The 26,402-nt window shown below is 41.1% G+C and overlaps 3 protein-coding genes across 4 annotated transcripts in view; 1 reads left to right on the top strand and 2 right to left on the bottom strand.

Annotated features, from left to right (window-relative positions):
- Window positions 1-380, bottom strand: part of ints8 (integrator complex subunit 8) — a 28,598-nt gene extending 28,218 nt beyond the window's left edge. The window contains exon 1 of one of the 2 annotated variants that reach the window (XM_036567688.1): window positions 317-380. The gene's annotated coding sequence lies outside the window, so the exon portion shown is untranslated. Of the gene's footprint in view, window positions 1-260 lie in introns of both variants that reach the window. The other variant, XM_036567686.1, reaches the window with a different exon arrangement.
- Window positions 381-2,037: 1,657 nt separating this feature from the next.
- Window positions 2,038-15,721, top strand: LOC118804976 (zona pellucida sperm-binding protein 1-like). The gene is made up of 11 exons (XM_036565568.1): window positions 2,038-2,322; window positions 4,000-4,118; window positions 5,518-6,031; window positions 7,918-8,040; window positions 8,665-8,837; window positions 8,928-9,025; window positions 10,344-10,600; window positions 12,410-12,587; window positions 14,905-15,043; window positions 15,116-15,190; window positions 15,689-15,721. Exons 1-11 carry the CDS (start codon window positions 2,049-2,051, stop codon window positions 15,692-15,694), a joined length of 1,956 nt encoding a protein of 651 aa, XP_036421461.1. The 5' UTR covers window positions 2,038-2,048; the 3' UTR covers window positions 15,695-15,721.
- Window positions 15,722-17,329: 1,608 nt separating this feature from the next.
- txnl4a (thioredoxin-like 4A) lies at window positions 17,330-23,669 on the bottom strand. The gene is made up of 4 exons (XM_036565753.1): window positions 23,536-23,669; window positions 21,633-21,806; window positions 20,665-20,768; window positions 17,330-17,741 (listed from the first exon to the last, which is right to left on the bottom strand). The coding sequence occupies exons 2-4, from the start codon at window positions 21,783-21,785 to the stop codon at window positions 17,570-17,572; spliced, it is 429 nt and encodes a 142-aa protein (XP_036421646.1). The 5' UTR covers window positions 21,786-21,806; window positions 23,536-23,669; the 3' UTR covers window positions 17,330-17,569.
- Between the last annotated feature and the right edge of the window lie 2,733 nt (window positions 23,670-26,402).

The raw sequence follows: 26,402 nt of genomic DNA, 5'->3' as shown, positions 1-26,402 counted from the left end.
GGTGGAACGGAAAATTATAACAAAAAAACAATTTCAGCCTCGTTTTTGCATCTAGCAGTATAGAATGAAATCAAATGACCTGAAATGAAGACGTCGGTGTCAAATACCCCACAGTTACATATCTGTAAACCTGTAAACCTGCATTTTAAACTCTGCTGCTGTTGTTGTTGTGTATATAATGTTAGCAAGTTACTATCCGCGCCTTCATTATCATCACAGTCCTCACTGAACAAGAGGTGCTAACAAGACCACTGACTCACCGGAGTAAACAATCAGCAGCGGTGAGATTAAAACACGAATAAAAAAGAATAATTACATTAAACACCGTTATTAAGAAGATCCACTCATTCACAGCGCCTTCCTTTCTCTGACTGAACCACTCCGGGCTTAGAAACAAACGACAACCCGCCATACTGCCACCTAGTGCACTGGAGAGTGGAATTTACACAACTTACACAATTTTTATATATATATATATATATATATATATATACACCGATCAGGCATAACATTATGACCACCTCAATTCTTGTTTCTACGCTCATTGTCCATTTTATCAGCTCCACTTACTATATAGGTGCACTTTGTAGTTCTACAGTTACAGACTGTAGTCCATCTGTTTCTCTGCATACTTTGTTAGCCCCCTTTTACCCTGTTCTTCAGTGGTCAGGACCCCCATGGACCTCACAGAGCAGGTACTATTTGAGTGGTGGATCATTCTCAGCACTGCAGTGACACTGACGTGGTGGTGGTGTGTTGGTGTGTGTTGCGCTGGTCTGAGTGGATCAGACACAGCAGTGCTGCTGGAGTTTTTAAACATTGTGTCCACTCACTGTCACTCTATTAGACACTCCTACCTTGTCAGTCCACCTTGTAGATGTAAAGTCAGAGACGATAGCTCATCTGCTGCTGCACAGTTTGTGTTGGTCATCCTCTAGTCCTTCATCAGTGGTCACAGGACGCTGCCCACAGGACGCTGTTGGCTGGATATTTTTGGTTGGTGGACTCTTCTCAGTCCAGCAGTGACACTGAGGTGTTTAAGAACTCCAGCATCACTGCTGTGTCTGATCCACTCGCAGCAGCGCAACACACACTAACACACCACCACCACGTCAGTGTTACTGCAGTGCTGAGAATGATCCACCACACAAATAGGACCTGCTCTGTGAGGGTCCATGGGGGTCCTGACCACTGAAGAACAGGGTAAAAGGGGGCTAACAAAGTATGCAGAGAAACAGATGGACTACAGTCTGTAACTGTAGAACTACAAAGTGCACCTATATAGTAAGTGGAGCTGATAAAATGGACAATGAGCGTAGAAACAAGGAGGTGCTCATTATGTTATGCCTGATCGGTGAATATATATAATTCAGAGTGGTTTGGTGTGAAATGCTCTGTTCTAGAGAAGCTTCTAGGGTCATAATTGTTCACAGTGGTGGTGATAGGAACCAGACGTCTGCAGCATTTACGCTATTTCACAGGAGGTCATTACATAAAGTTGTTATGAATATGCTGCCTGATGCCTGAAAGGATGGGACAACGTCTCCGTCCAAGAGCACGATTACTTGATCTTAGTCCTTCTAAAGATCGATAGAAAGAAACAAACAAACAAACAAACAAACAAACAAAGAAAGGAGGGTAAAAATGTAAGTAAATGCACCTTTCCGATTCGGCCAGTCGGCCAGGTGTTTTTCATCACCGCACGCCTCCTCACCTTCTGACGGAGTCGGCTCCGATTCCGATTCCGTGTCATGGCTATCAATGGAGTCGATTCCATGAATCGATACCTTACCACAATTTTCTCGATTCTCGATTCCAAAAAAAAAGCAAAACACGGCGAATCATCACGAGATCCAGGAAAGTAAGACATACAACATTAAGCACATAAAACGCTATTATCTACGAGCCTGACGTCACGGCGTGGAATCAACTCCAAAATGCCTGGAATCAGAGAATCGACTCTTTCCGGAATCGACTCCCAAGCTTACTAAAGGCCGGCCGGAGCTGAAGCGGGTTCACGATGCAGTTTGGGGCCTTTGACCTCAAGCATGGCCTCACCGCGACCCGCAGCCTTTCTCCTTCTTGTTTCTGCTCTTGCTCACGGCCTAAAGCAGGGCAGCGTGATGATCGAGCCCCTGAATTCAGGCCAGGACATCGACCCAAACCAAGGCACCTTACATGAAGGAGGCGCCTTGGAGCAAATCTCTGGCGCAGTGCAGCAGGACTGGTCAGCAGAAGGCCAGAAATACTTGGTGTTTTGTGATGAAGATGCTATGGAGGTGGTTTTGCCCTCAGACTCGCTCTCTGAGATGAAGGTCTTTGGTAAGCAGGCTGTTCTGAGACATTCCTCCTTTTTTCATCCGAGTTGGGCAGTAAGCGGTCAGGTGTATTCACTTACATGGCCCTCTGTAAGGAGCCCTGCTGGAGACATCCCATATAAAGAAAACTAAAGTGTGGCCACGAGATCCTAATGTGTCGCCATGAGGCATGTGAATGAGATAATTAAGCCCTGACCACTGCTTAATAAGGGTTGATCTAGTTCCCATGGCTTAGTAAGTTGTGACCATGTATTAGGATCTTGTTCCCATGTGTTAATACAGCGTGGCCACATGTTATCTTTATCTATAGGGGATGTCACCAGCTGGGCTCCATGCTGGCTAGTGTTGTATTGTTAAATGATGGCATGCTGGAGAATCTGTTGTATATGGTTCTATGAAAAGAACCTTTTTAAAACCTTTGTATAGCTCCAAGTGGAAGCCTACTGAGCCATGCTGGTGACATGCTGTATGAATAAAAATATTGCATGGCCTTGACTTAGTAAGGCATGGGAACAAGATAAGTCGTGGCCACATCTTAGTAAGCCATGGTTCCCTCGTTCCCATGCCTTACTAAGTCGTGGCCACGCCTTATTAACAAGTGGAAACGAGATCCTAATGCGTGGCCGCGACTTAGTAAGGCATGGGAACGGGGAACCATGGGAACCATGGCTTACTAAGATGTGGCCACGACTTAATTATCTTGTTTCCATGCCTTACTAATTCGTGGCAATGCAATATTTTTGATGTATATGGGATGTTGCCAGCAGGGCTTCATAGAAGCCCATTTTTTGACTTAGTATCTCATAATGATGACCTTTTTTCTTAATGTGTTGACCTATGTCAGAATAATGGCTTATTTTCTGAAGATATAGACTTCCTATGTCAAAATAATGAATTAGTCAGTCAAAATAATGACTTTAATGAAATATCAACTGACAACTTCAAAATAATGACATTGTGAAATAGCTACTTTCACAAAAGTCATGATTTCAACATAATACGTCAATATTTCAAGAAAATATGTATGTTGGTATTTCATCTTTACAACTCACAAGAAAATAATTATTTGGAGTTGATATTTAAAGAAGATGCGTCATAATTTTGAGATGCTTAGTCATTTGACATAGGAAGTCTATATTTTGAGAAAACAAGTCTTTATTTTGACAATAGTCTGCATTTTTTTTAGCAAATAAACCTCATTATTTTGAGATAAAAGGCAAAGACCAAAACGTCCTGAAGTACTGAGTAGCTTTTAGAGCTGTAGTGGAACTTCGTTGTGCATCTATCAGCATGTGAACTAAAGTTTGTACGATTCTGTTCTTCTTTTTCTGGGTCCTTTTGGTCTAAAATAAAATGCTGAGGCTCCAAAGTGACAATAAAGCAATGCAGGAGCTGAACAGACACAACACAATCAAATGAAACCCAATAAAGTGAATTAGGAACTAAATGTAAGTGGGTGAAATGGCACTGAGGTAAAAATAGATGACTTTCCTCTTCAAAACCTTTGCAAAGGAGAAATCTATCAGTTTTACTTTACTACATGTAACTGAGTTAGTGGAACAGAAAAGGAACTCCGTACTCCCAACGTCTCTCAATTTGCACTGATGGAAGTTTTCAAATCAGTTGACAGAAGCTTTACTGATGTGGCCATATTGAGTTATGGTGACTTATTCTTTCTCAGATTTATCAGGAATGTATCCTGTCCTGGAGCTCCCAGAGGCCTGTGGCTACTTTCTGACCAGGGAAAATGGGAGGAACGTTCTCAATGTCCACTTCACTGGCTGTCATGTCACTGTTGAGGTGGGGAACTTTTAAATGCATTTTATGCACAGTACAGGGCAGTTAAATCAGCCATTAAGTACAAGTTATTCATTTATCAGCAGTAATTAATTATAATATCAACTGTGAAAGTAAAAATAATTACATTTTTCAGGTTTTATTGTGTACACCATAGATATACATACCTAGAGGCTGCGTCTGTTCTCTATCTGAGGCGATGCGTCCGCCATGTTGGAGAGGTCAAGATCCGCTTGTGAACAGATTCACTTGTATTGAGAGACGATGAGTCTCAGGATTAAATCAGCCACAACTTCCTTATTACTCCACCGATTTTCACCGAATTACACCGAGTTTAGCGTGAGAAACACAGACACATCAGCAAATCCATCAGTGTGTGAATCACTTCTAATCTTAATACACATAAACATAAAATAAACCCCAAAACACAGTAAGAAGGACGAAGCTAAAGTTGGCTTCCTGTTCACCAGCTTCTTGTTTGAATTTTCCTGTTCCACCTTAAATGGTGCAGCTTCAGGCACCAGAAAGTGACTGCAGCACCATTTAAGGTGGAACGGGAAAATTCGAACAAGTTACTGGCAAATAAGAAGCTTCGTGTAAGAAGGTGCTAACATTAATCTATTATATCTGCACGGATTAAGGAATGCTATAACGTACCGAGCTACAGAGCAACAACCATCACTGTAAATAAATAACTACTACATAAAGTTAAGATCCTGAATAGACTATTAAATGAAATAAGCTTAATATAAAACCAGAGGAAAAACAATCACATCAACAGGTTCTCTGTGCCTCATTAACAACACGGCCATATCTACATAAACATCACACAGACAATATGCATCACTCAGACATGAGTGTGGATCACTGCGTTCCCTCCGTTATATAATCCTATCCCACTTTCTGAGAGCAATATTCTTCAAATAGTGGAATTTTGGACAGTGTATTTCTGTCATATATAACTGTCACTCTGTAATGGTACTGAATGCTGTCCAGCAGTGATGTTGACCGCCCAAAAATGGCAGCACTGTTGACGTGTCTTACTGGACCCAACACAGCATCTAGGTATGTATATCTATGGTGTACACTCTGCTTTTATTCCAGCTTCCATTCTTTTCAGGAGACTCTTTCAGTTCTTCAAAGAATCTGCAGACACGCCTCCAAAGTTCAGTCTTAGAAGCTGGTTGATCATTTTCTGAAGTACTCAAACACATTCAGTGGTGTTGAGGTCTGGACTCTGGGGTTGTCAGTCCATTGTTCAGCTTCTTTGTTTGATGTCCGTCTCCTTTTCTCAGTGAGGCTTCTCGATAGCTACACATCCTTTCAGACCCATGGCGCTGAGTCATCTATATTATGCTGGGGAGGTGGAAATATGTAAGTGTGTTTTGTGTTATGTTTGCAGGAGGGCAGCTACACTCTGAGGTTCCTGTATCGTAACAGCGCTGGACAGTTTGAGATCGTCACAGTGTCCTGCGGTAACTCCAGTCACGTGCCCTCCCCAAAAACGCGACACTCACGCCATCCTGTTCTGTCCTACACCGCAGTCAAGATGCCCCCTCCTCCTGGGCTACCGCTGTACCCTCCCTATTGGGATCTACTGTACCCGCCCCATTGGGATCTACTGTCCCTTACCCCAGGGGAACCACTGTCCCTTCCCCAATCTGATCCACTGCCCCCTACACCAGGGGCACCACTGACCACTCCCCAGTTGGATCCGCTGTCCCCTCCCGAATTTGATCCACTGTTCCCCACACCAGGGGAACCACTGTCCCCTCCCCAATTGGATCCACTGTTCCCTACACCAGGGGATCCCCTGTCCATTTCCCAATGGGAACCACTGTCTCCTACACCACCCAGTGTGCAAGCGACGGTGACGCCCCCGTCTCTTAGGCTGCATTCAAACTACAAACAAGGAGGTGAGGCGCTCTGTTCTGCTGATTTACAGTACTGCATGACTTGCATTCAGAAGGCTGTTCAGATGTTACTGCTGGGTGTGAATCTATAAACTAAATGATCAAGTTATGATTCTTGACATCAGTGGTTCTCAGACTGGGGACCAGGGGGCTGCAGAAGGGAACTAAAGGGGCCACTGAGAAATTTCAAAAGTTGTACATGTGTAAGCAAGAGCTGGGACGCGCCCTGTGAAATGGCATGATTTGTTGGTTTTCTGCATAAAAAGAAGTTGGAGTTTAAATGCACAAGGTTCTGGTTCTAATTCCTTAAGTGTAGTGAATGATGCTGTGCAGGAGGTTTGGGGGGGGTGGGAGGTGGGGAGGGCTGGCCTGTGGCACCCCACAAAGGTGCCTTAAGGTGTGTATGAATACCTGCTGAAGGCAGGGAGAGGGTATTGCACACATGCTGAGTTTTGGATATGAAGAAAAAAAATCTATAGCCCCCCCCCCCAAATATCACTGTTATCATGTGATCCAAACAAAGCTAACCTGGACCTGGGGATGCTGGGGGGAGTGTTTCTTAAAGCAATATTTCTCAGTTTAGCCAGATAATGTAAGCCCAAGGTTAGGCTTGTCCAATAGGAAAAGTGCTGAAGGACATTCCCTTTGGACAGTCTTCATCTTGGGCTTTAGTTATCTGGCAAACTCAGAAATCCTGCTTTGTGGAAACCCCCCACCACCGCCAACCCCCAAATCTGTTTGTGCTTTTATGCACATTCAAGAAGCCAAACCATAACAGTGAGTATGAATGTGGTTGATAAACGCTGATGCAGCGAGAGTTGGAGAAGTTGGAGTTGTGTAGCCATACATTAACAAACATATTACATACTTTAAAGGTCCATGTTTGGATGTTAAGCAAACAGCTTCTGTCACGCAGCCTACCCCCTCACCCCAAAGTTCTCTCATTGGCTGTTGTCTGAATCATTCGCACAGTTACATCACTGGCTGTCTCGCTCTGCAGTACGTTTTCCTGCAAAAATCAAACCGGGTAGAAAACTTTGGGAGGCCTCTGATCACTCCAGAGCTCGATCGGAGGGCAGAAGATCGACTTATTCCTCCTCTCACAGTGCCAGATCAGATTTGGGGTTAAAATCGGGCTAAAAATCTTGCAGCGTAGTTTAAGAACTGCTGCTTTATGTAACACTGAAATGCCTCATCTCAGATTTTAAATGGATTATTTTGGCATCATTTAAAATAGTCTTTAAAAAAGATATTTAAAGGGCCAGAAGAACTATTTACAGGAACATATACCTGTAAAAAAAGAGTCTGTTTTAGGAACCTATTATTTACAAGACTGTACAGTATATGGGTGGATATCGCTGCTGTCTGAGCAAAACCTTGCATCTCCATTTTTATCGTTTTTCAGTTTTTGTCAGTGTGACAATGACTGTTGTCCTTTATACTGTGTGTAAATGTCATGATGAATGGACCAAAAGAAATGCGCGCACAATTACTTTTTTTTTGTCTGGTTCCATTAACTTGCATTCAAAATAAAGTGTTTTTTTTTTTTTCTTTTCTGTAAATTTATCATGTTGGAGATAAAAAGTTTTGTTCCTACAGCAGCGATACGTACTTTCTGTTGTGTTTTGGCCAAAAATGAGTGAATATTATGTAATGTTTTAATATTCAATATGTATATGTTTAAAATATTTTAAATACTTAACTGTTTATCTATGTGTGTTTTAATGTCATATTGAACATAAGATTGATTCTGCCATTGATACAGTACACCAGCCCAGATACAGTGACTTTTTCAGTAATGGTTGTATTGTTTTTAATGACTTACAATAATGAATGTACTAAAAATCCATTCAAAACACCAAAAGTCTATAACGCCACATCCCTTGTAGGCTGCAGCTTTCCTAGTGGTCAGAGATTGCCGTGTGGTCGTCCTGGGGCTACAGCTGCTGAGTGTCTGGGGAGAGGATGCTGCAGAGACCAGGCGACTTCCGCCTGTTACTACCCCATGGATGGTAAAGTGATCCACACAGTATTTGTTACATGTAGAGGGGGAGATGTATCAGGTTTCCTTACTAAAAGTGCAAATACACATTTTTAAAAACACTGGAAAAAGTTTACAATTATTGACTTGAGCTACTGAATCTACTTAGTTCACTAAGTACTAAGTACTTTGTACATTTTTCAAGGGATTATGCAGCTCTCTGTTCTCACATCTTTGAGTTCCAGGTTTTTAGGAATGTGGTGCTTCTGCTGGAAGGGTTTAATTCTCAAAACTCACAATGAGAACAATTACATCCCATATATACACGAGTATAATTTATACACAATTATATAAATAATCTAGAATTATAAATATTTGTTTGAAATTTTCAGCTTCTCTTGAATGGTGTATGATATGAAAAATCATAGCCAGATTTCCTGAAACATGTAGATATAGTAAATATAATATTCTGGAGTTTGTGTGTGTTTATTTAATTAATTTATTTTTTTAATAAATGAATAAACAAACAAATGTAGTGAATAAAAATGCAGTTACTTGACAATTGTTGAAAGTTGTACTTCATTTCTTCCTCCCTCTGTTTCTAAGCAGCTGTCTAAGTTTGATTTATCTATTTTCCTCTCCCTCCCCTACTAAGTATGTTCGGCTGATGGGCAGTTTGTGTTTGTGGTTCCCTCCAACGTTGCTGGTTTGCCCATAAACCCTACGCGTCTGATGGCGGTGGGGAGGAGTAGCTGTAAACCCGTCATTGCCAACAAAGATTTTGCCGTCTTCAAGTTTGCGGTGACGGAGTGCGGAACGCGTTCGTATGTGAGTTTTGCTGGCTGTGATTGTTAAAGTGTCTGTTTGACTTTAACTCCATAATTAAAGACTAATTTGAGCTTTTTTGTTGTAAATCAGCGAATTGGAGAGACCAAAGTTTACTTGGCTGAAGTGCAGTCGCCCATCAGGAAGCACATCCTGCAGTACGGCATCATCACCAGGGATCATCCTGTCAGGCGAGTCACTCGGGCTTCTGTGCTTTTTATCCTGACCAGCCGTGTTTTTGTTAAGTAGAAAAAGTTAACATTTCCTGTTTATCGAACACACTTGCACTTTTTATTTTCTCGTGTTTTATCTCATGTAATCGTACAGCAGTCATCGCTTCAGAGACACTACACAGGCATACATGTCTTAGTCCATGGATTTCAGCATCCTCTGTGTCCATATACAGTTCACCATTAGTGAATAGTGACGTTCACCTACACACAGAGAAGATGGATAGATATAGATTTTATAATAAAAACATAGTGCCTGGATTTAAATGCGGAGAGAAGAAATCCGCAGGACTGGCTTTAATGTCTCTCTTGGATCTCATCAATTGCAAAATGAAAAGGGGAACACAAACTGGAGGCCTTTGTTCCAAATGAAATGATTGGATGGCCTACCTGCCCGACTGCTCTGCACATGTAGGATGGGTTCCCCTTCTGAGTCTTGGTTCCTCTCAAGGTTTCTTCCTCTTGCTCTTAGTGAGTTTTTCCGTGGACTGTGTCTATTGGCGACACTCACGGGGGCTCGGACCCGGATTTGTTCTGTGAAGCTGCTTTGTCATAATGTCTGTTGTAAAAAGTGCTATAAATAAACTTTGACTTGACTTAGTCTAACATTAATGTTGGCTAAGCTGTAGGTGTAAACCAGCTAGCTGTGTTTATCTTGTATGTAATCTGTATGTTCAATGTCTGCATTGTAGTTTTGAGGAAGCATTGTGAGTGTTTATCTTATGTTGGTCTATATTGGCTTTTAATGCATCATTTTACAAATGTGTTGTAGTCGGCTTATTTGGGTTTAATTGTGGCTACTAGTCAGGTGTTTTGGGGCTGTGGCTTTGGAAAGAAGGCTGAAAATTACCATTTTTGCACATTTTTAATGCCCATTTATTTGCTGGATTTAAAATAAAACAATGTGGCCTTTGCAAAAGTAATGGCACGTTTTATATTGTATGTTTTTTCAATATGTTAAACTCTGCAAATGAATAGAAAGGTCTGCATTAAAAATGCCACATTGAAGTTGTAGAGGATGTTTTAACTTAGAAAATAAAAATGTCATTTGAGCCGGGATGTTCAATGTTTGGATACAAAAATTAAGTCAGTTGTTTTCATCAAAATAATGCAGGCCGGTCTCTAATCATGTCGTTATTGTTTGCAAGTCGTGTGACATGCAATGTGTAGCATAATACTAGTATTTTGTGAACAGCTGTAAAACGTCTAATCTGGTGTTCTGATTGACGTCATTTGAATCTGTGGTGTGCAGTTTACATTAAATGCTGTTTCCTTTCAGGCTCATGGTTGAGTGTCGCTACTCAAAGGTCAGTTTGGACCTTCAAGCCCCTGCGGCTCCTCTGGTCCCTGCGGTCCCTGCGGCTCCTCTGGCCCCTGCAGCTCCTCTGGCCCCTGCGGCCATTCCAGTGCTGCTGGCTTCTCAGAGCCGTTCGATGAAGGGCTGGGTTAGTGCTGGATACATGGTGAAGAGTGCCAGCCTGCCGGCCTTGGTGAGGGCCAAGGGACTGTATGGAGTCCAGCTCCGGATTGCAGAGGGTAATTATTTTCTCAAAAAGTTTATATATATAATATAATATAATATAAATTTTAATTTGACACCAGCAACACATTTAGAAAAGTTGAGCAGGGTAACAAAGTGTAACTTTGAACTAATTAGGTTAATTGGCAGAAGGTCAGGGCGGCACGGTGGCGTAGTGGGTAGCGCTGTCGCCTCACAGCAAGAAGGGCCTGGGTTCGATTCCCGGCCGGGTGACCAGGATCATTTCTGTGTGGAGTTTGCCTGTTCTCCCCGTGTCTGCGTGGGTTTCCTCCGGGTACTCCGGTTTCCTCCCACAGTCCAAAAACATGCAGTCAGGCTGATTGGACCTGCTAAGTTGCCCCTAGGTGTGAATTAATGCTGAGTGATATACAGGTTTTGGAGTAACACATGCTGCCATCCAAATGACCTAATTTTAAGCAGCATGTGATGTGAATGATGTCATAAACAGTTAGCCTCATCTATTTTTTTATTTTTTTTTATTTTTTAAATAAGTCAAGTCAGGGTATAAATAGTGCAGTTATGAGCTTATGGAGCAGTTAAAGTAATTGCATCAAACTAAGCATGACGTAAGGTGGCAAGATGACTAGAAGAAAACTGCTGATGCACATCTTCATTCTGCTCTCTCGCTCTGGATGCATATTATGCAAATGAGCTGAGTAGTGACTGATCATATGTGGTGCAGTAACCAATTGTTACACCCCACAGCACAGATCGAGCAGGAGGTGTAACAGCTGTTTAAAAAAAAAATGTTAACATGTTGGTACGTGTGACACAACATTAGAAGATTTTAAATTATTTTTTAGCTAAAAAAAAAAGCTTTGGGTTTCAGAACTGGTCTAACCCTGCATACAGTTTCCCTCTTTACACCTCAACTTGCATGTGTAACAACGTGCCCCAAAGTGCCCAGCAGGTGTGGAGGGAACTGAATTGGCTGATAATGACAATACAGCATTAACTTTAAACAGTGCACGGCTACTGCAGGATCTGAAAATGTACGAATAAAACAAAAATAATTCACTCTAAATCAAGCACGTCTTTAGTACGTTAAAATCTGAACTTTAAAAACTTTTTTTTTTTTTTTGTTTTGTTTTTGTTTTTATTTGAGCAGCTGCAGTTAAACAAATCTAGGGGCTCCTGCACCCTCAGCACTCCCACTTCTGTACCTGGATAGAATAACAAATTACTAATAATCACACCCCCAGTTGATCTGTTACAGATTCGTTTTGTAAATATATGTGTGTGTGTGTGTGTATGTGTGTGTGTATGTGTGTATATGTGTGTATATATATATATATATATATATATATATATATATATATATATATATATATATATATATATATATATAATATATGTATGTGTGTGTGTGTGTGTGTGTATATATATATATATATATATATATATATAATTTTCCCCAGTTTTCAATCGTCTTATGGTTACATTGTCTGCTTTTTATTTTTCGGTTTTCTTTTTCTTTGTCCTTTTGTTTTTTTTTCTCTGCCTTTTTTGTTTTTCTTGATGAAACTTATTTATTTATTTAATTTTATTTTTGGTGTGTTTTTGTTTGGCTTGTATTGTTAATTATTACCGCACTATTTTTGTTATGCATGATATGTCTACTGGACCCCAGGAAGAACAGCGGCTATCACAATAGCAGCTAATGGGGATCCTAAAAATAAACAGTATTACAGATCATTATATCTGCTACATAAATACACATCTGCTCCTCACTGTAACATGTTTCAAATAAGCTTTATTACCTGAACTCCTGTCACCTCCGTTCATAAATCTCATTTTCTTTGCAGACAAGACCTTCACCAAATTCCACGCTGAGGATCACCAGCCCCTGAGAATTCTCCTGGGTAAACCTGTGTACCTGGAAGTGCGAATAAACGCCCCAAACCCTAAAGCCACCCTGGTGGTGCACTACTGCGTGGCCTACCCTCGCTCCGCTAAGAGCGCCTTGGTTCTGCTGTATGAAGGGTAGGTTTGAAGACCGCGCTGTGTTCAGTTTGAGGAGAAAGTAGGGCTGTAACACGTGATGTGCAGTTTTAAATGCATGATCATGCATTTTTGTCGTTTCCTCTGCCAAGTGAGCTGTACTGGACCTGAGTAGCCAATCTGAATCTGATTACCAAGCGTGCCAAGTCGGCTGGGTGAAGCTAGTAATGGTGCAAACCACTGATTGGCCAAAGAGTCATCACATGATATCACTGGAGTAGGGTGACCTGTCTTTAACCACAAAATACACTAACTAGCCAGAATCACTGTCTGTGACTCTCACAAAACCAAAATCAGACAAAATGGTTATTTGGAACCTGAAGTTTGTGTTTACTGTTGATGCTGCACACCCATGTGTGGTTCTTTAGTAAAGGGTATGGTTCTGTTTAGAACCATTAATTCTAAATAGAACCATTTCATGCTTAAATGGTTATATGCATAGTGAAATGGTATTTCAGATAGATGGAGAATGTGTTGCATGTGGGTCTGTATAGAACCTGTTTAAAATGGTTCTGTTTAGCACCAAACTGTCAAGCTTGTAACAACAGCAGAACCATTGCCTTTACTGAAGAACCCTGCATGGTGAAATGGTTGTCAGGTTGATGGAGAATGTGTTGTGTATATGGTTCTGTGTAGAACCTTTTTGATAATGGTTCTATACAGAACCAAAATGTCGAGCTTGTAACAGCAGAACCATTAAACAGAACCATTGCCTTTACCGAAGAACCCTGCATGGTGAAATGGTTCTTCAGATTGATGGAGAATGTGTTGTATATGGTACTGTGTAGAACCTTTTTGATAATGGTTCTATATAGTACCAAAATATTGAGCTTGTAACAATAGCCGAAACGTTAAATAGAACCATTGCCTTTACTAAAGAACCCTTGAAGAGCCATCGTTTAAGTGTGTAGATTCATGTTGGATCATGTGACCACACAAGCTACCAGGTACTCAGCCAAAGTTACAAATAGTTTTAGGTTCAGGTTTGTAACTGTAACCGCTCCATGCTAAGTATTCTTAACTGACTAGAGCTGCAGCACTGCTCTGCCTCAGGGTGGCGCTGTAGCAAATTGGATCACCCAGTTGTTCCTTCATAGCATCTTACAGTGTGCTGCAGCATATTTGTAAATCTAAAAACACCCAATTTCACAAGGGTTTGGTGGAAATAGTGTGAGTGTGTGAGTGCTCATTTCTCAAACTGAAGACCGAAGAGGAGATGTGTAAGATGAGTGTGGAAGGGCGCCTTACCAAACTAAAGAACTTCCAAAAGAATCATTTGTTAAACCAAAAATTTTTTTGCCATTAAAGCATCACAATCAGCCATAGTGAGTGAGTTAGTAGCCAGCCAATCTGAGACCCCCTGAATCCCAGGGCGTATTTCACACGCTGTCCAACATTGACCCATCCAAGTCTATTTAACCGCTCAGCTCTACCTAGTCTGCATTTAATCCCTCCATCCAAAACAGAGCGCAGTCATTGGTCCATTTTCACAGCATAGAATCTAGGCTCAGGTCCAAGAGGCAAGAGTAATATAACACACTGCTTTCTATGTGATTTAACTACAGGAAGATTCACTCGAAAGAGGCCCCGAATGTTCTGTAATAACTCTCGCTAGGACGAAGCAATCTGAACGAAACAATGTGCAATGTGCTCCTCAGTATATGGAGCTTCAGATAAGCTGGGATGCCCCTGCGTCGGGGCGATGAGGTAGGCGCCGGACAGCCGTCATGACGTTTAACCTCCGTTTGCAGCTTCTGGGTGCATACCCCCCGTACCTCTTTGTGTCTGGCAGAAAACAGATCACTTCCAGCATCGCATGTAATGCAATCGATTACACATACGTCAAGGTATGTAGCGCATTTTTTTGCTTCAGATTGCTTCATCCTAACAGGAGTTACAGCAGAATATTCGGGGCCTCTTTCGAGTGAATCTCCCTGTAGGTTGTAGGTTTAGTCTTCCTTATTAACATACTGGAGGAGGAAATGAATAAACAGATTTACCCAAATGCGTAAATAAATAAACACAAATAAAACATGCATGTTTGGTCCATTCACTGCTGGTTTTGGATAGTAAATAAAATGTCTATATCTGTGTTGTAGTCATGGCGACCCCTGGTTCCTATCACCACCACTGTAAAGAAACCAGAGTCTCTACAATGAACCATTTCACACCAAAACGTTATACTAAAGTTTTTAAAAATCAAGCTGTGAAATCTAAATAACATTAGAAGCAGCCGTGTCGGATTGTACCGGGCAGTATTGAGTCCACTCTAAGCTTGTTTGGTTTGTTTGTCCTGCAGTTGCCCCAACCCTCTCGACGCCGACAACATCTCGATCCTCTACGTGGCCGACCAGTCGCAGAATCGCCACGTGCGCCGTTTTGAAGTGAAGGCCTTCCAGTTCATGGACCAGTCCACCAATAAATACCTCAACGAGGAGGTGCGGTAATCCCACTTCTGTTCTAGACTGATTGTGTCTCAGATGCTCATCCATCTTTCCCTCCTTTCACAGATCTACTTCATGTGCTCTACCGAGGTCTGTATGCCGTCCCAGACTCAGTGTAAGGAGACCTGCTTTGATGGCAAGGTGTGTTGGTAATTATTCATATACATGGTTTGTATGCAAATGAGACATGCAAATGTACCTTGTTATATCATTCCTGTCACCAAAACAGGGGGGTAGTGCAGCGTTGGCCGCAGCACAACCCATTTTACAAAATGTTCTTCCGCATGATGTGCATTTACACACTTCCACCAGAGGGGTCTCCAAATCCCCATAACTCACGTAATGCAGCTTTAAGCTCTCGACCAAATTGTATTGTTAATGTTTTTGTTTGTTTGTTTGTTTGTTTTCTTTCAAGCTTATGCTTAAACTCAAAGTCCCTGGCTAGGATTTGTGATTTTATAGGCTCAGATTAGCACTTGATGTAACACAGTAATGGAGTTGAGAGAAACTGAGTGCTTTGTAGTGCTAATGGGAAAACTGTGTATTGATTTTGCCTATTCATAATCATTGGTTAAATGTTTTGATGCATTTAATGATATGAATATTAACTTTTTTTTTTTCTTTTTACTTCCCTTCTAGTCTTGATCTACAGTGGCTGCAGATGTTTTGAGCTCTGAAAATTCTCTGAATTAAAAGTTGAGCAGTTTTAAACTTTCTTGTAAGACTCGTTCATCTGAATGTGACTTATAAAAGGCTACGCTGGTGCATTGAGAACTCAAAGGCTCATTTGAACTACACTGTGGTGTTGCTGTTGCATGTTAGTATGTTTCCAGACACTTTATATACATGCAGTTTTTGATTTGAAGTTCACATGCTTTCACTGCAGCTACAGGCTGCACACACTGTTCAAAACCTATTTTTGAAAATGTAGTTTTATTACAAACTACACCTGCTTTTTTCCCAGATATCCAAAGTAAGCTCTGAACACTGTTTTGAGTTTTGATATACATGTATTCAAATAGCTACATCCATACCTAACAGCTGGTAGCCTAGATTAGGTTGTTAGTCATAAAATGAAACCTACACACCATTACACAGGAAATGTCACAGCTCAAATATTTATAGGAATAGAAGAACAAAGTGCACCTCAATTTTTGTTGTATCTGAGCAGGAGAAACACTAAACTATGCAGGACAGGGGCTACTCCAGGACCAGTGTTGGGAACTACTGCCAGAGACAAACACTGGAGGTAGAATAGGTCATATTGAAGAGCTCAATGACTTCATACATGGTACTGTCATAGGAAGCCACCTTGGCCACAAGTCAGTTCATGAAATTTGTGCCTCACTAGGATGACGAAAGTCAAATGCAAGAGCCATTATTGTGAAATGGAGGCATTTAGGACAGGCATGTCAAACTGGGGCCAATGTGCTGTGGAGATTAGAGCGTTTACTCTCAGCTAACACTCTGAATTCAGTTCATTAAAGCCTTGCTACTCAGCAAATAAGTTGAATCAGGTGTGTTTTACTGTTGTGACGTGTGTGTGTGTGTGTGTGTGGGGGGGGGGTCTACACTCAAAAAAAGGCACAAAACTGGGGTGGTCCCCTCAAGGGTCCATCTCAGTACCTTTAGTCAGGGAACATAACTGAACCATAATCCACTGAAATGATATGTTCTAAGCTGTACTGACTCCACACACCCTGTCTCGTCTCCAGGCTTTTATTTTACTGTTCTGTTTTAAAACATTCGGTTATGAAAAGGTACAAATACGAACTTTTCACCTGGACAAACTTATTTAAGGTTCACAATCAGACCTTAAAACCACTGTTTGTACCTTGATGAATGAAAAATGTACCTGAACAGCACCTTTATTCTAAGTGTGGAAGCATAACAGAAAGAGGTATCTTGGTTGCTTATTACAATGCAAAGGTTCTCAATCTGGTCCTCCAAAACATTAGGATACAGCAAAAATGTGTTCTAGAGTGCGACACCTTTTCTTAGGCCGTCTGTAGCCACTTTTAAGAAACAAATTCTTTCTAATTTAGCTTTCACCATGTATGGGTGTGTGTAAAGTTGAGTTTGGTGATTTTCTGATAAATGTATGAAAGCTGCTCTATAAATAGTTTATTATTAACCATCAGTTTTAACTGAGGTTTGACTTCATGTGGCAAAGCATTATTGCTGTAATGGAAAATAAACAATTAGCTTATTAAACATGGCAGCTCAGACACCAATGACTTTAACACTGCATTCATTCAGTGCAACACAATTTCCTTGAACACTTTTCTTAGAAATATTTATTCACAACATGGAGGAAAAACAACAAAACGGTGCACTGGAGCCCAGTTTCTGATGGTAACTGCAACAACACGGGGGATCCTTTAAATAAAATATAAAATTCCTACACAAGGCCACTTCACTGTCCACGTGGCGTGAATGTTCACACAAAACAGTCCCGCGGAGGAATCTGAGAAAAGGAAACGGCAACGAACAGACTGGAGAATGAATAAAGGGGGGATATCAGTATCTGTATTTGGTCGAGTAGTCTTTGGGGGACACCACTAGACCTCGTCCTTTCCTGGCTCCCCTGTAGACGGTCTCAACAATGTCTATCATCTCCTGTTTGTCCTCCATGGTCCAGTTGATCTTGTTGTTGTTACCTGTCCCGAGGTCAATCATGATGTGCTTGTTCCTGTGACACAGACAAGAAAGGCATAAATAAAATAATGGTTTTGTTCCAAAACGCATTATAGAGCACTTAAAAAAATAAAATCTTCAATCGTGATTTTTGCCGCTGGGAGGGCTTTAGGGTCACAGTACACCAACCCGTTGGCTGGTGCACCATAACCCCGTTTGACCGCTGAAAGACTCCACACTCTTACAAAAAGATGGTTCTTCAAGGGTTCTTTAGTAAAGAAATTCATTTTTAATTTTATATACAAACATGAGCATTTAAAAAAGCCTCTGCATGATTAAATCATTCTTTTCATGAAATCGTTCTTCAGATTGATAGAGAATGTGTTGCATATGGTTCTGTATAGAATCTTCTTGAAAAGGGTTCTGCTGTTTTGTTCCGATGTCAAGCCTGTAACTAGTCTTTAAAAAAATAAAACGATGGTTCATTAAGGTTTCTTTAGTAAAGAAAATAGTACTATATAGAACCATGAACACTCAAAAAACCCTTTGTGTGATTAAATGGTTCTTTGGAATGTGCTATATGATTCTATATAGAACCCTTTTGAAAAGGGTTCTGTATAGCACCAAAAACTGTTCTTCTATTGTTATGTAGTCAAGTCTGTGACAATAGAAAAACCCTTTTTGGTGCTATATAGAACCATACAAAACACATTCTCCGTTAATCTGAAGAACGCTTTCACAATGCAAAGAACAACTCAACAATGCAAAGAGCTCCTTAAGTATTTGTGGTTCTATATAGTACTATTTTCTTTACTAAAGAACCCTTTGAAACCATCTTTAAGTGGGTCGGATGTTCTCTTCCCATTTATTCCATTTCATCCAGCCTACCGGTTCTCCAAAATAGTGGCTTTATAGGGGAAGAAAATGGTTTGTAGTTAATGTTAGTTAATGCAGTGAGATTTCACAACATGGCACGAATCCTGAATTTTATACTGGTTCTAGGTAGAAACCAGTAGCATGCTGAGCACAGCAAGCATTAAATATTAACCTAAAGCATATTTTTGTCCTTTATGCGCATGTTACCGCACTGGCGGCATGTGATGCAGGTAGCCGGACTAAAAGACTACACCATTTATCAGAGGAGCTTATCGCTCATGGAGAGGCACGGTTACTACACTATACTGCCAAAAGTATTCACTCGCCTTCACACGCATATGAACTTGAGTGACATCCCCTTCTTAATCCATAGGGTTTAATATGATGTCGGCCCACCCTTTGCAGCTATAACAGCTTAGACTCTTCTGGGAAGGCTTTCCACAAGGTTTAGGAGTGTTTATGGGACTTTTTGACCATTCTTCCAGAAGCGCATTTGTGAGGTCAGACACTGATGTTGGACGAGAAGGCCTGGCTCACAGTCTCCGCTCTAATTCATCCCAAAGTGTTCTATCGGGTTGAGGTGCAGGCCAGTCAAGTTCTTCCACACCAAACTCGCTCATCCGTGTCTTTATGGACCTTGCTTTGTGCACTGGTGCGCAGTCATGTTGGAACAGGAAGGGGCCGCCAAACTGTTCCCACAGAGTTGGGAGCATGAAATTGTCCAAAATCTCTTGGTGCTGAAGCATTAAGAGTTCCTTTCACTGGAACTAAGGGGCCGAGCCCAACTCCTGAAAAACAACCCCTCACCATAATCCCCCTCCACCAAACTTTACACTTGGCACAATGCAGTCAGAGAAGTACCGTCTCCTGGCGACCACCAAACCCAGACTTGTCCATCGGATCACCAGACGGAGAAGCGTGATTGGTCACTCCAGAGAACACATCTCCACTGCTCTAGAGTCCAGTTGCGGCGCTTTACACCACTGCATTCGACGCTTTGCATTGCGCTTGGTGATATAAGGCTTGGATGCAGCTGCTCGGCCATGGAAACCCATTCCATGAAGCTCTCTACGCTGTTCTTGAGCTAATCTGAAGGCCACATGAAGTTCGGACGTCTGTAGCGATTGACTCTGCAGAAAGTTGGTGACCTCTGCGCACTATGCGCCTCACTGACCCCACTCTGTCGTTGTATGTGGCCGACCACTTCGTGGCTGAGTTGCTGTCGTTCCCAATCGCTTCCACTTTGTTATAACACCACTGACAGTTGACCGTGGAATATTTAGTAGTGAGGAAATTTCATGACTGGACTTGTTGCACAGGTGGCATCTTATCACGGTACCATGCTGGAGTTCACTGAGCTCCTGAGAGCGACCCATTGTTTCACTAATGTCTGTAGAAGCAGTCTGCAGGCCTAGGTGCTTGGTTTTATACACCTGTAGCCATGGAAGTGATTGGAACACCTGAATTCAATGATGTGGATGGGTGAGTGAATACTTTTGGCAATATAGTGTATGTCTGGTGTAAAATGGGCTTAAGTGATGGTTAATAGTGAGCCGTCCTGAGACGATGAAAATCCAGGGTAAAACTGAACTAAGCTTAAGTTAGCTGGGTAAATCCTGCTTTGATTCCAATTTTACTGACAACCTCCCAAATCTTTCAAACACAACCAGCTCCCCATCCAATCCCACAGATCTTAACCAGCTTCTGTAACCTTATATCCTTTACCTTTCAGCCTCTGCTTGATGATGCAACTCACCATAACTAACTTTCACTCTCAATTTAGGCTGGAATGGGGTTCACGAGCATGAGAAATACCAAAATGCACCTTAAATAACATTTAATGGCATTTCATCCTAAGAAAACACTATTCCTGCCACCAGAGTAGGAGTGAGCTTGACATTCAGCATTTTAATTATTCTTCATATTTTAAAGATGTGAAAACACTAAACTCTGATCCTAAATCAAATGAAGCAGCGGGAGTTGCAGTTTTGTACGGCACCAAATTTGGCTTGACCAGTTCCTCTGCACTTTACTCCGGCAGTTTAAGAGGAAAAGCCTGCATTGTGAATCAGATTGTGATGGAAAGACTTTCTTGAACTCACCTGAAAAAGAACATGACTGTGCAGGGGTCGTACAACTCGTACATCTTGTTGAAATCGGGCACTTCTGTGATGTCCACCAGGTAAATCACTGCAAAATTCTTTACCTGGCGTTAAGACAAATCATACAAGAGAAGTAAAGACTCCAGTGAACAGAAACGTACCTCATATACAAGCGAGTCGTCTTTCTTGCACCGCTAGTAATATGGTCCATGAATTCTATGGATTTGTAAACGATTAACCTATTAACTCTTAAATAACATATAAACAATTGTTTGAGCAATGCTATCAGTTGAAAAAGAAAAAATCGTAAAAAAAAAAAATACTGGGCAAAAATACTGGCTGGGCAATTAATTGAAAAGTAATCGATTAAAAGTAATTATTTCGATTTTTTTTTTCTGTTAATCCTTTCCCCACGGATTCTTTAAACTCTGCTTTCAGACTTTTAACTGTTCTTTGACGCTGCAGCCTCGTTCTCCTGCGGCCGCGTTCGGACATTTCTTTCTAAATCTCTTCAAACACGGAGGGTTTTGGATGAGTCTCTTCTAATTTGTGTACAGAAACATCAGCCTAAATGTTTATGAGTTTCAGCAGCGCGAAATTATGACGAATTTCGGGTTAGACTGACATAAAAGTCGCGTGAATTCCGATCTGGCTGTTGAGACGATTTACATTAAGATATGCAGAGAATATTTACAGTACAAACCTTGTCAGTGAACTATGAGGGCAAAAACCCAAAAACAAAATAATCGTTCATTAATCGTAATCGAGGTATTCAATTAATCATGATACTGATTTGAGGTCATATCGCCCAGCACTAAACTACAGCACGTTCTCCATCAATGTGAAGAACGCTTTCACCATGCAAGGAACCTTTTAATCATGCAAAGATTTCTTTAAGTGTTCATGGTTCTATATGGTCTATATTAAGAACACTTGAAGAACCATCTTGTTTTTAAGCGTGTACTCACCTTTTCAGCAATGCTGTATAAAACCTCGTCCATCTTCATGCAGGTGGGGTCCCAGTCGTGGCCAAACCGGATAACGACCACTCGGTCCTCCTCCGACAGGATGGCCTGGTCCACCTGCCAGCCGTTGTGGAGATGTGGAAGCATATAAGACATCCTGGCTCAAGAGATGTTCTCCTGTAAAACAGAACACAAAGTACAGCAGCTCAGGACAGGGTTCTGATGACCTGTGATACAGTACAGCATACTTATAGGGAGTACACAGAACTGTAGGTAGGATATCCTGATAGCCTAAATCAGACTATCAGACAGTACTACCAGCATTAAAACTACGAGAGGATCTTTTTATAGCCTATATAATTAAATATATGGTTCTTCAAGGGTTCTTTATCTAAGGGAATGGTTCTATTTGGAATCATGAGTTCTATACAGAACAATTTGCATGCTTAAATGGTTCTTTTTAATGGTTAAACAGCTCTATAGTTTGATGAAGAATGTGTTGTTTATGGTTCTATAGAGAACCTTTATGAAAACGTTTCTATACAGCACCAAAAAGGGGTCTTCTACACACTTAAAGATTCTTCAAGCGTTCTTTAGGAAACAAAATGGTTCCATATAGAACCATGAACACTCAAAGAACCATTTGTATGATTAAAGGGTTCTTTCCACCAAGAAGGCGTCAATGTAGAGTGTCTTTTATATGGTTCTATACACAACGATTTTGAAAAGGGTTCTTCTATCTTTACAAGCTTGACATTGTTACAACAGAAGAACCTGTATTGGTGCTACATAAAACCCTTTTCACAAAGGTTCTATATAGAGCCATCTACAGCACATTCTTAAGAAGCTTTCACGATGCAGAAAAACATTTAATCATGCCAAGGGTTCTTTGGGTGTTCTATACAGAACCATTTTCTTTACTAAATAACCCTTGAAAAACCTTTTTTAAGAGTGCATAACCATTTCATGCTTAAAGGGTTCTTTGCATGGTGAAACGGTTCTTCACGTTGATGAAGAATGTGGTATACATGACTCTGTACAGAACCCTTTTAAAAACATTGCCATATAACAAAAATGGGTTCTTCTACTGTTTACAAGTTTGACATAGCAATAACAGAACCCTTTTTGGTGCTATATAGCACCACTTTCAAAAAGGCTCCATGTAGAACCATATTCAACATATTCTCCACTAATCTGAAGAACCATTTCAGCATGCAGGGAATCATTTAGGCGTGCGAATGGTTCTATACAGAACTCATAGTTCTAAAGAAAACAACTGCCTTTACTAAAGAATGAAGAAGGAGGGAAAGAAAGGGAGAATTTTCCCGTTCCACCTTAAATAGTGCAGCAGTTGCAATCAGGCGCCTCACTGCTGCAACGGCGTCTTCGCTACTGCTGCACCATTTAAGGTGGAACGGGGAAATATTAACAAAAAGCTGGCGAATAAGAAGCTGAATTCAGCTTTGTCCAAAAGTGTACTAACGGCCTGGTAGGTGAGCAGAACTGGACAGAGTTTTCACGGCTATAAAGCTGGAAAACCAGCCCAGTTGGTTTATATGAGCTAAGTTAATGTTTGTTAGCGCCGCTGTTATTCAAACATAATAACTTTAGCTACTAACAGTTAGCCACGCTAATGTTACTAAAGTTACGTGTCTAAACGAGACGAAAATAAACTCATAATGTGCATAAAACGATACATTATGAGTTCTCCGACGTTTTCGCACATCATTTATTTATCGCGAACATTTATATACGCTACATATTTATATTTATTTACCCTCCGCCGCGGTAGCTAGGCTAGCTGACCGGCAGCGTTCAGTTCACCTTCTAGAAAGTTCGGCCACAGATAGTTTTCCGAAAAGGAAAAAAAATTAGAGGAGCGGCGACGAATGTTAGAAAACCTTACCTTAAATAAAATGAAAATAGTCCGTTTTTTTTATTGTATTTTTTTTAATTAAACGATTAACGTTACTCTGTTTTCTGTCTCAGCTCACACTCGCACCAAAGATAAACCATATCAGACGAGAACTGCCACTCAATAATGTTTTCCGGGCTTGTCGGACGCTAGAGGGCGCTCCCGAGCGAGTCCAAAATGAATGGGTTCCTATGGAGTATTTGAGCAAAATCATAGTTTGTAAACGCTTAATCGTTTTTATATAGAGAGGAATGCGTTCATTTCCTGAACACAGAACATCATAAAACGTTGTTTTACTTTGAACTACAGTTTAAGAAGCTCGTGTACATTTGCGACATCACTGAGCATCAACCGCCTCAACAAAGTCCTTATAGGAAAGTGTCCTTACTTTTTGCTAGAAACAAGTAAATATACAGATGAGGTCCAGGACAAGTGGTTAGAAACGACTTTAACTTCTCCCCCATTCATTGGGGACTTGCTCGCGGGCGCCCTCTGACGCTTTGCAGTCGTTATTGATATAACAGGAGAAACAAGAAGTGAACAGTCTCCCCTTAAACCGGCTCTCTGCTCAAACACAGCATTGCGCCCTCTTCTGGACTGGAGCGCAAACGTGGGGCCCCAGCCGCTGAGCTTCATAGTATTGAACTACTTAATTATACTGAACATTTTAATTTAGATACAAACTCAGGTTGTTTTTGTCGTAATGACGCTGAAACGGTGGAACATATTTTCTTTCAGTGTAAAAAAAAGGCCCAAATATTGAGATACATCAGATTCATGTCTGTGAAGGTCGGTCTTGGCGGAGAAAAAAACTGAATTTGTGGCGAATATTTGGATTGTGTGTATATAAGTGCCACTGTACTCAAGTGATTCTCCGGCCCAATCCGATTTCTTCTTTTTACCCCTACCCTTTGTTTTCGAGTCACCCTAACCCCTTTGAACTGAGTTACAGGGTAGTGGTTGAAATCTATCCTCTGAAAAGGGTCCCTCAAATAAAAAGAGCATCACTTCATTAACAGCTACCAGCGCTGCTCTGTAGGCGACCCTGCCAGTCTGCAGTGACAGCAGAGGAGGGTAAAGTTCAGCTCCTCACTGCTGAGCTTTAGTTACATTTAGGGCATCACATGACTTCAAACAGGGGGGCAATTATTTATTATCACCCACCCCTAACTCTTCAGTGATATGAAGCTGAAGTCAGATATTCACCAGATTCTTATTCAAATTTTCCCGTTCCACCTTAAATGGAGCAGCAGTTACATTCTGGCGCTTCAGGCATCAGAACTGCTGGACTATTTAAGGTGGAACGGGAAGTTAGCTAGATAGCTACCGAGACATCAACATACTGTTTTTATGCTTGTTATGTTTGTTATGTTATGTCTGTTTGGAGTCTCTGAAGAACCTCCATTTGGTGGGTCATGCAGCCCCAACACTTCACCCTCCCCCTCTATCTCAACATAAATCGGGACACCCTACCCCTAGACGTGAACGCGCAAAACAGAGGGCTAAGGGCTGAGTGGTAGGGGCGAGGGGTGAAATGGGATTGGGCCTCCAAGCACATATTTGAAGGATGGATGTTCATTTGTTAGATACGCCTCTGAAAAGTGTGAAAAGAAAGAAAATAAAGTCCCAAAACTGTTGACTCTAATTGACCACTTTGTGTTGGCTGATGAAGAGCCTCATTAAGCAGCCTTTTATTTATTTATTCATTTCATTATTTATTTATTTTGCTGTTTAATGTGGTGGCCTTTCAGTGCTCTTCGCAATGTATGCCTTGTGTCTCTATACACTGACTAATTATATAACAATAATAATAATAATAATAATACACTTCTTTATTATACTGTGAATTTTCTGGACCAAATCTACTGGGGTGAGGATTAAATGTGCAGATCAGCGCCATCTGCTGGTGGCGCTCAAAACACTTAGACTCGCCATTCGTTTCGCCACAGAGAATAAAGGAGAACTCCACCAAATTTTAAAAAGATTTCTGCGTATTTAAATTGGTGAGATGTTAATAAAAATCACTCGGATCACTCAACCTCTAATTGGAAGGTGTCTCAGTGACGTCATGTGCGCCGTTATTCGAATTTTATTGTTAGAAATCAAACTTCACGCACATTTATCACACCCCAAGGAGTTTCCTTAAGGCGGGTTCTGATTGTTCTGAAACTCACTGAGGTTGCTGTGAAGGTTTTTATGGGAAACCACTGCAGAGAAACTGACTCAGGTTTCTTTACAGTGGTGGTGATGGGAACCAGGGGTCGCCATGACTACAACACAAATATAGACATTTTATTTACCATCCAAAACCACCAGTGAACCTACACGAGTCCTTTAGGGGGCTTCTTTGAGGACTATTTTGCTCCACAACGCCCTGCATGTGCGCTTCTACCATGAATGTCTCAGTCATCAGGCAGTGAATTCATAACCATTTCATGTAGTAACTTTCTGTGAGGGGGCTTTTAGAGGTGGACGTCTGGTTCCTATCATCACCACTGTGAACAGTTCTGACTGCCTACATCTCAACCATTTAATTATCCAGCCATCCATCATCTAAACCGCTTATCCTTCTGGGTCGCAGTGGGGTGCTGGAGCCTATCCCAGCTGTCATTGGGCGGACCATTTAATTATGCAGAAGCATTAGAAATGATTAATTATTAAATTATATTAAATTTCTGTCTATTACTGTCAATCAGCTCATCTGTCAAATATAACTGAATAATGTGCTTCATTATTAACGTACATTTTGAATCCAAACAGATTTTGGAGAGAAATTACACCCTTAAAAAAGACGGTGCTTTAAGGGTTCTTTAGTAAAGAAAATGGTTCTATATAGAAGCATGAACACACAGAGAACC

This window comes from Colossoma macropomum, unplaced genomic scaffold (genome assembly GCF_904425465.1).
Source record: "Colossoma macropomum unplaced genomic scaffold, Colossoma_macropomum, whole genome shotgun sequence".
NCBI classification, from domain to species: Eukaryota; Metazoa; Chordata; class Actinopteri; order Characiformes; family Serrasalmidae; genus Colossoma; species Colossoma macropomum.
The sequence above is the reverse complement of the archived record's forward strand: the minus strand, read 5'-3'. Positions and strand labels throughout refer to the sequence as shown.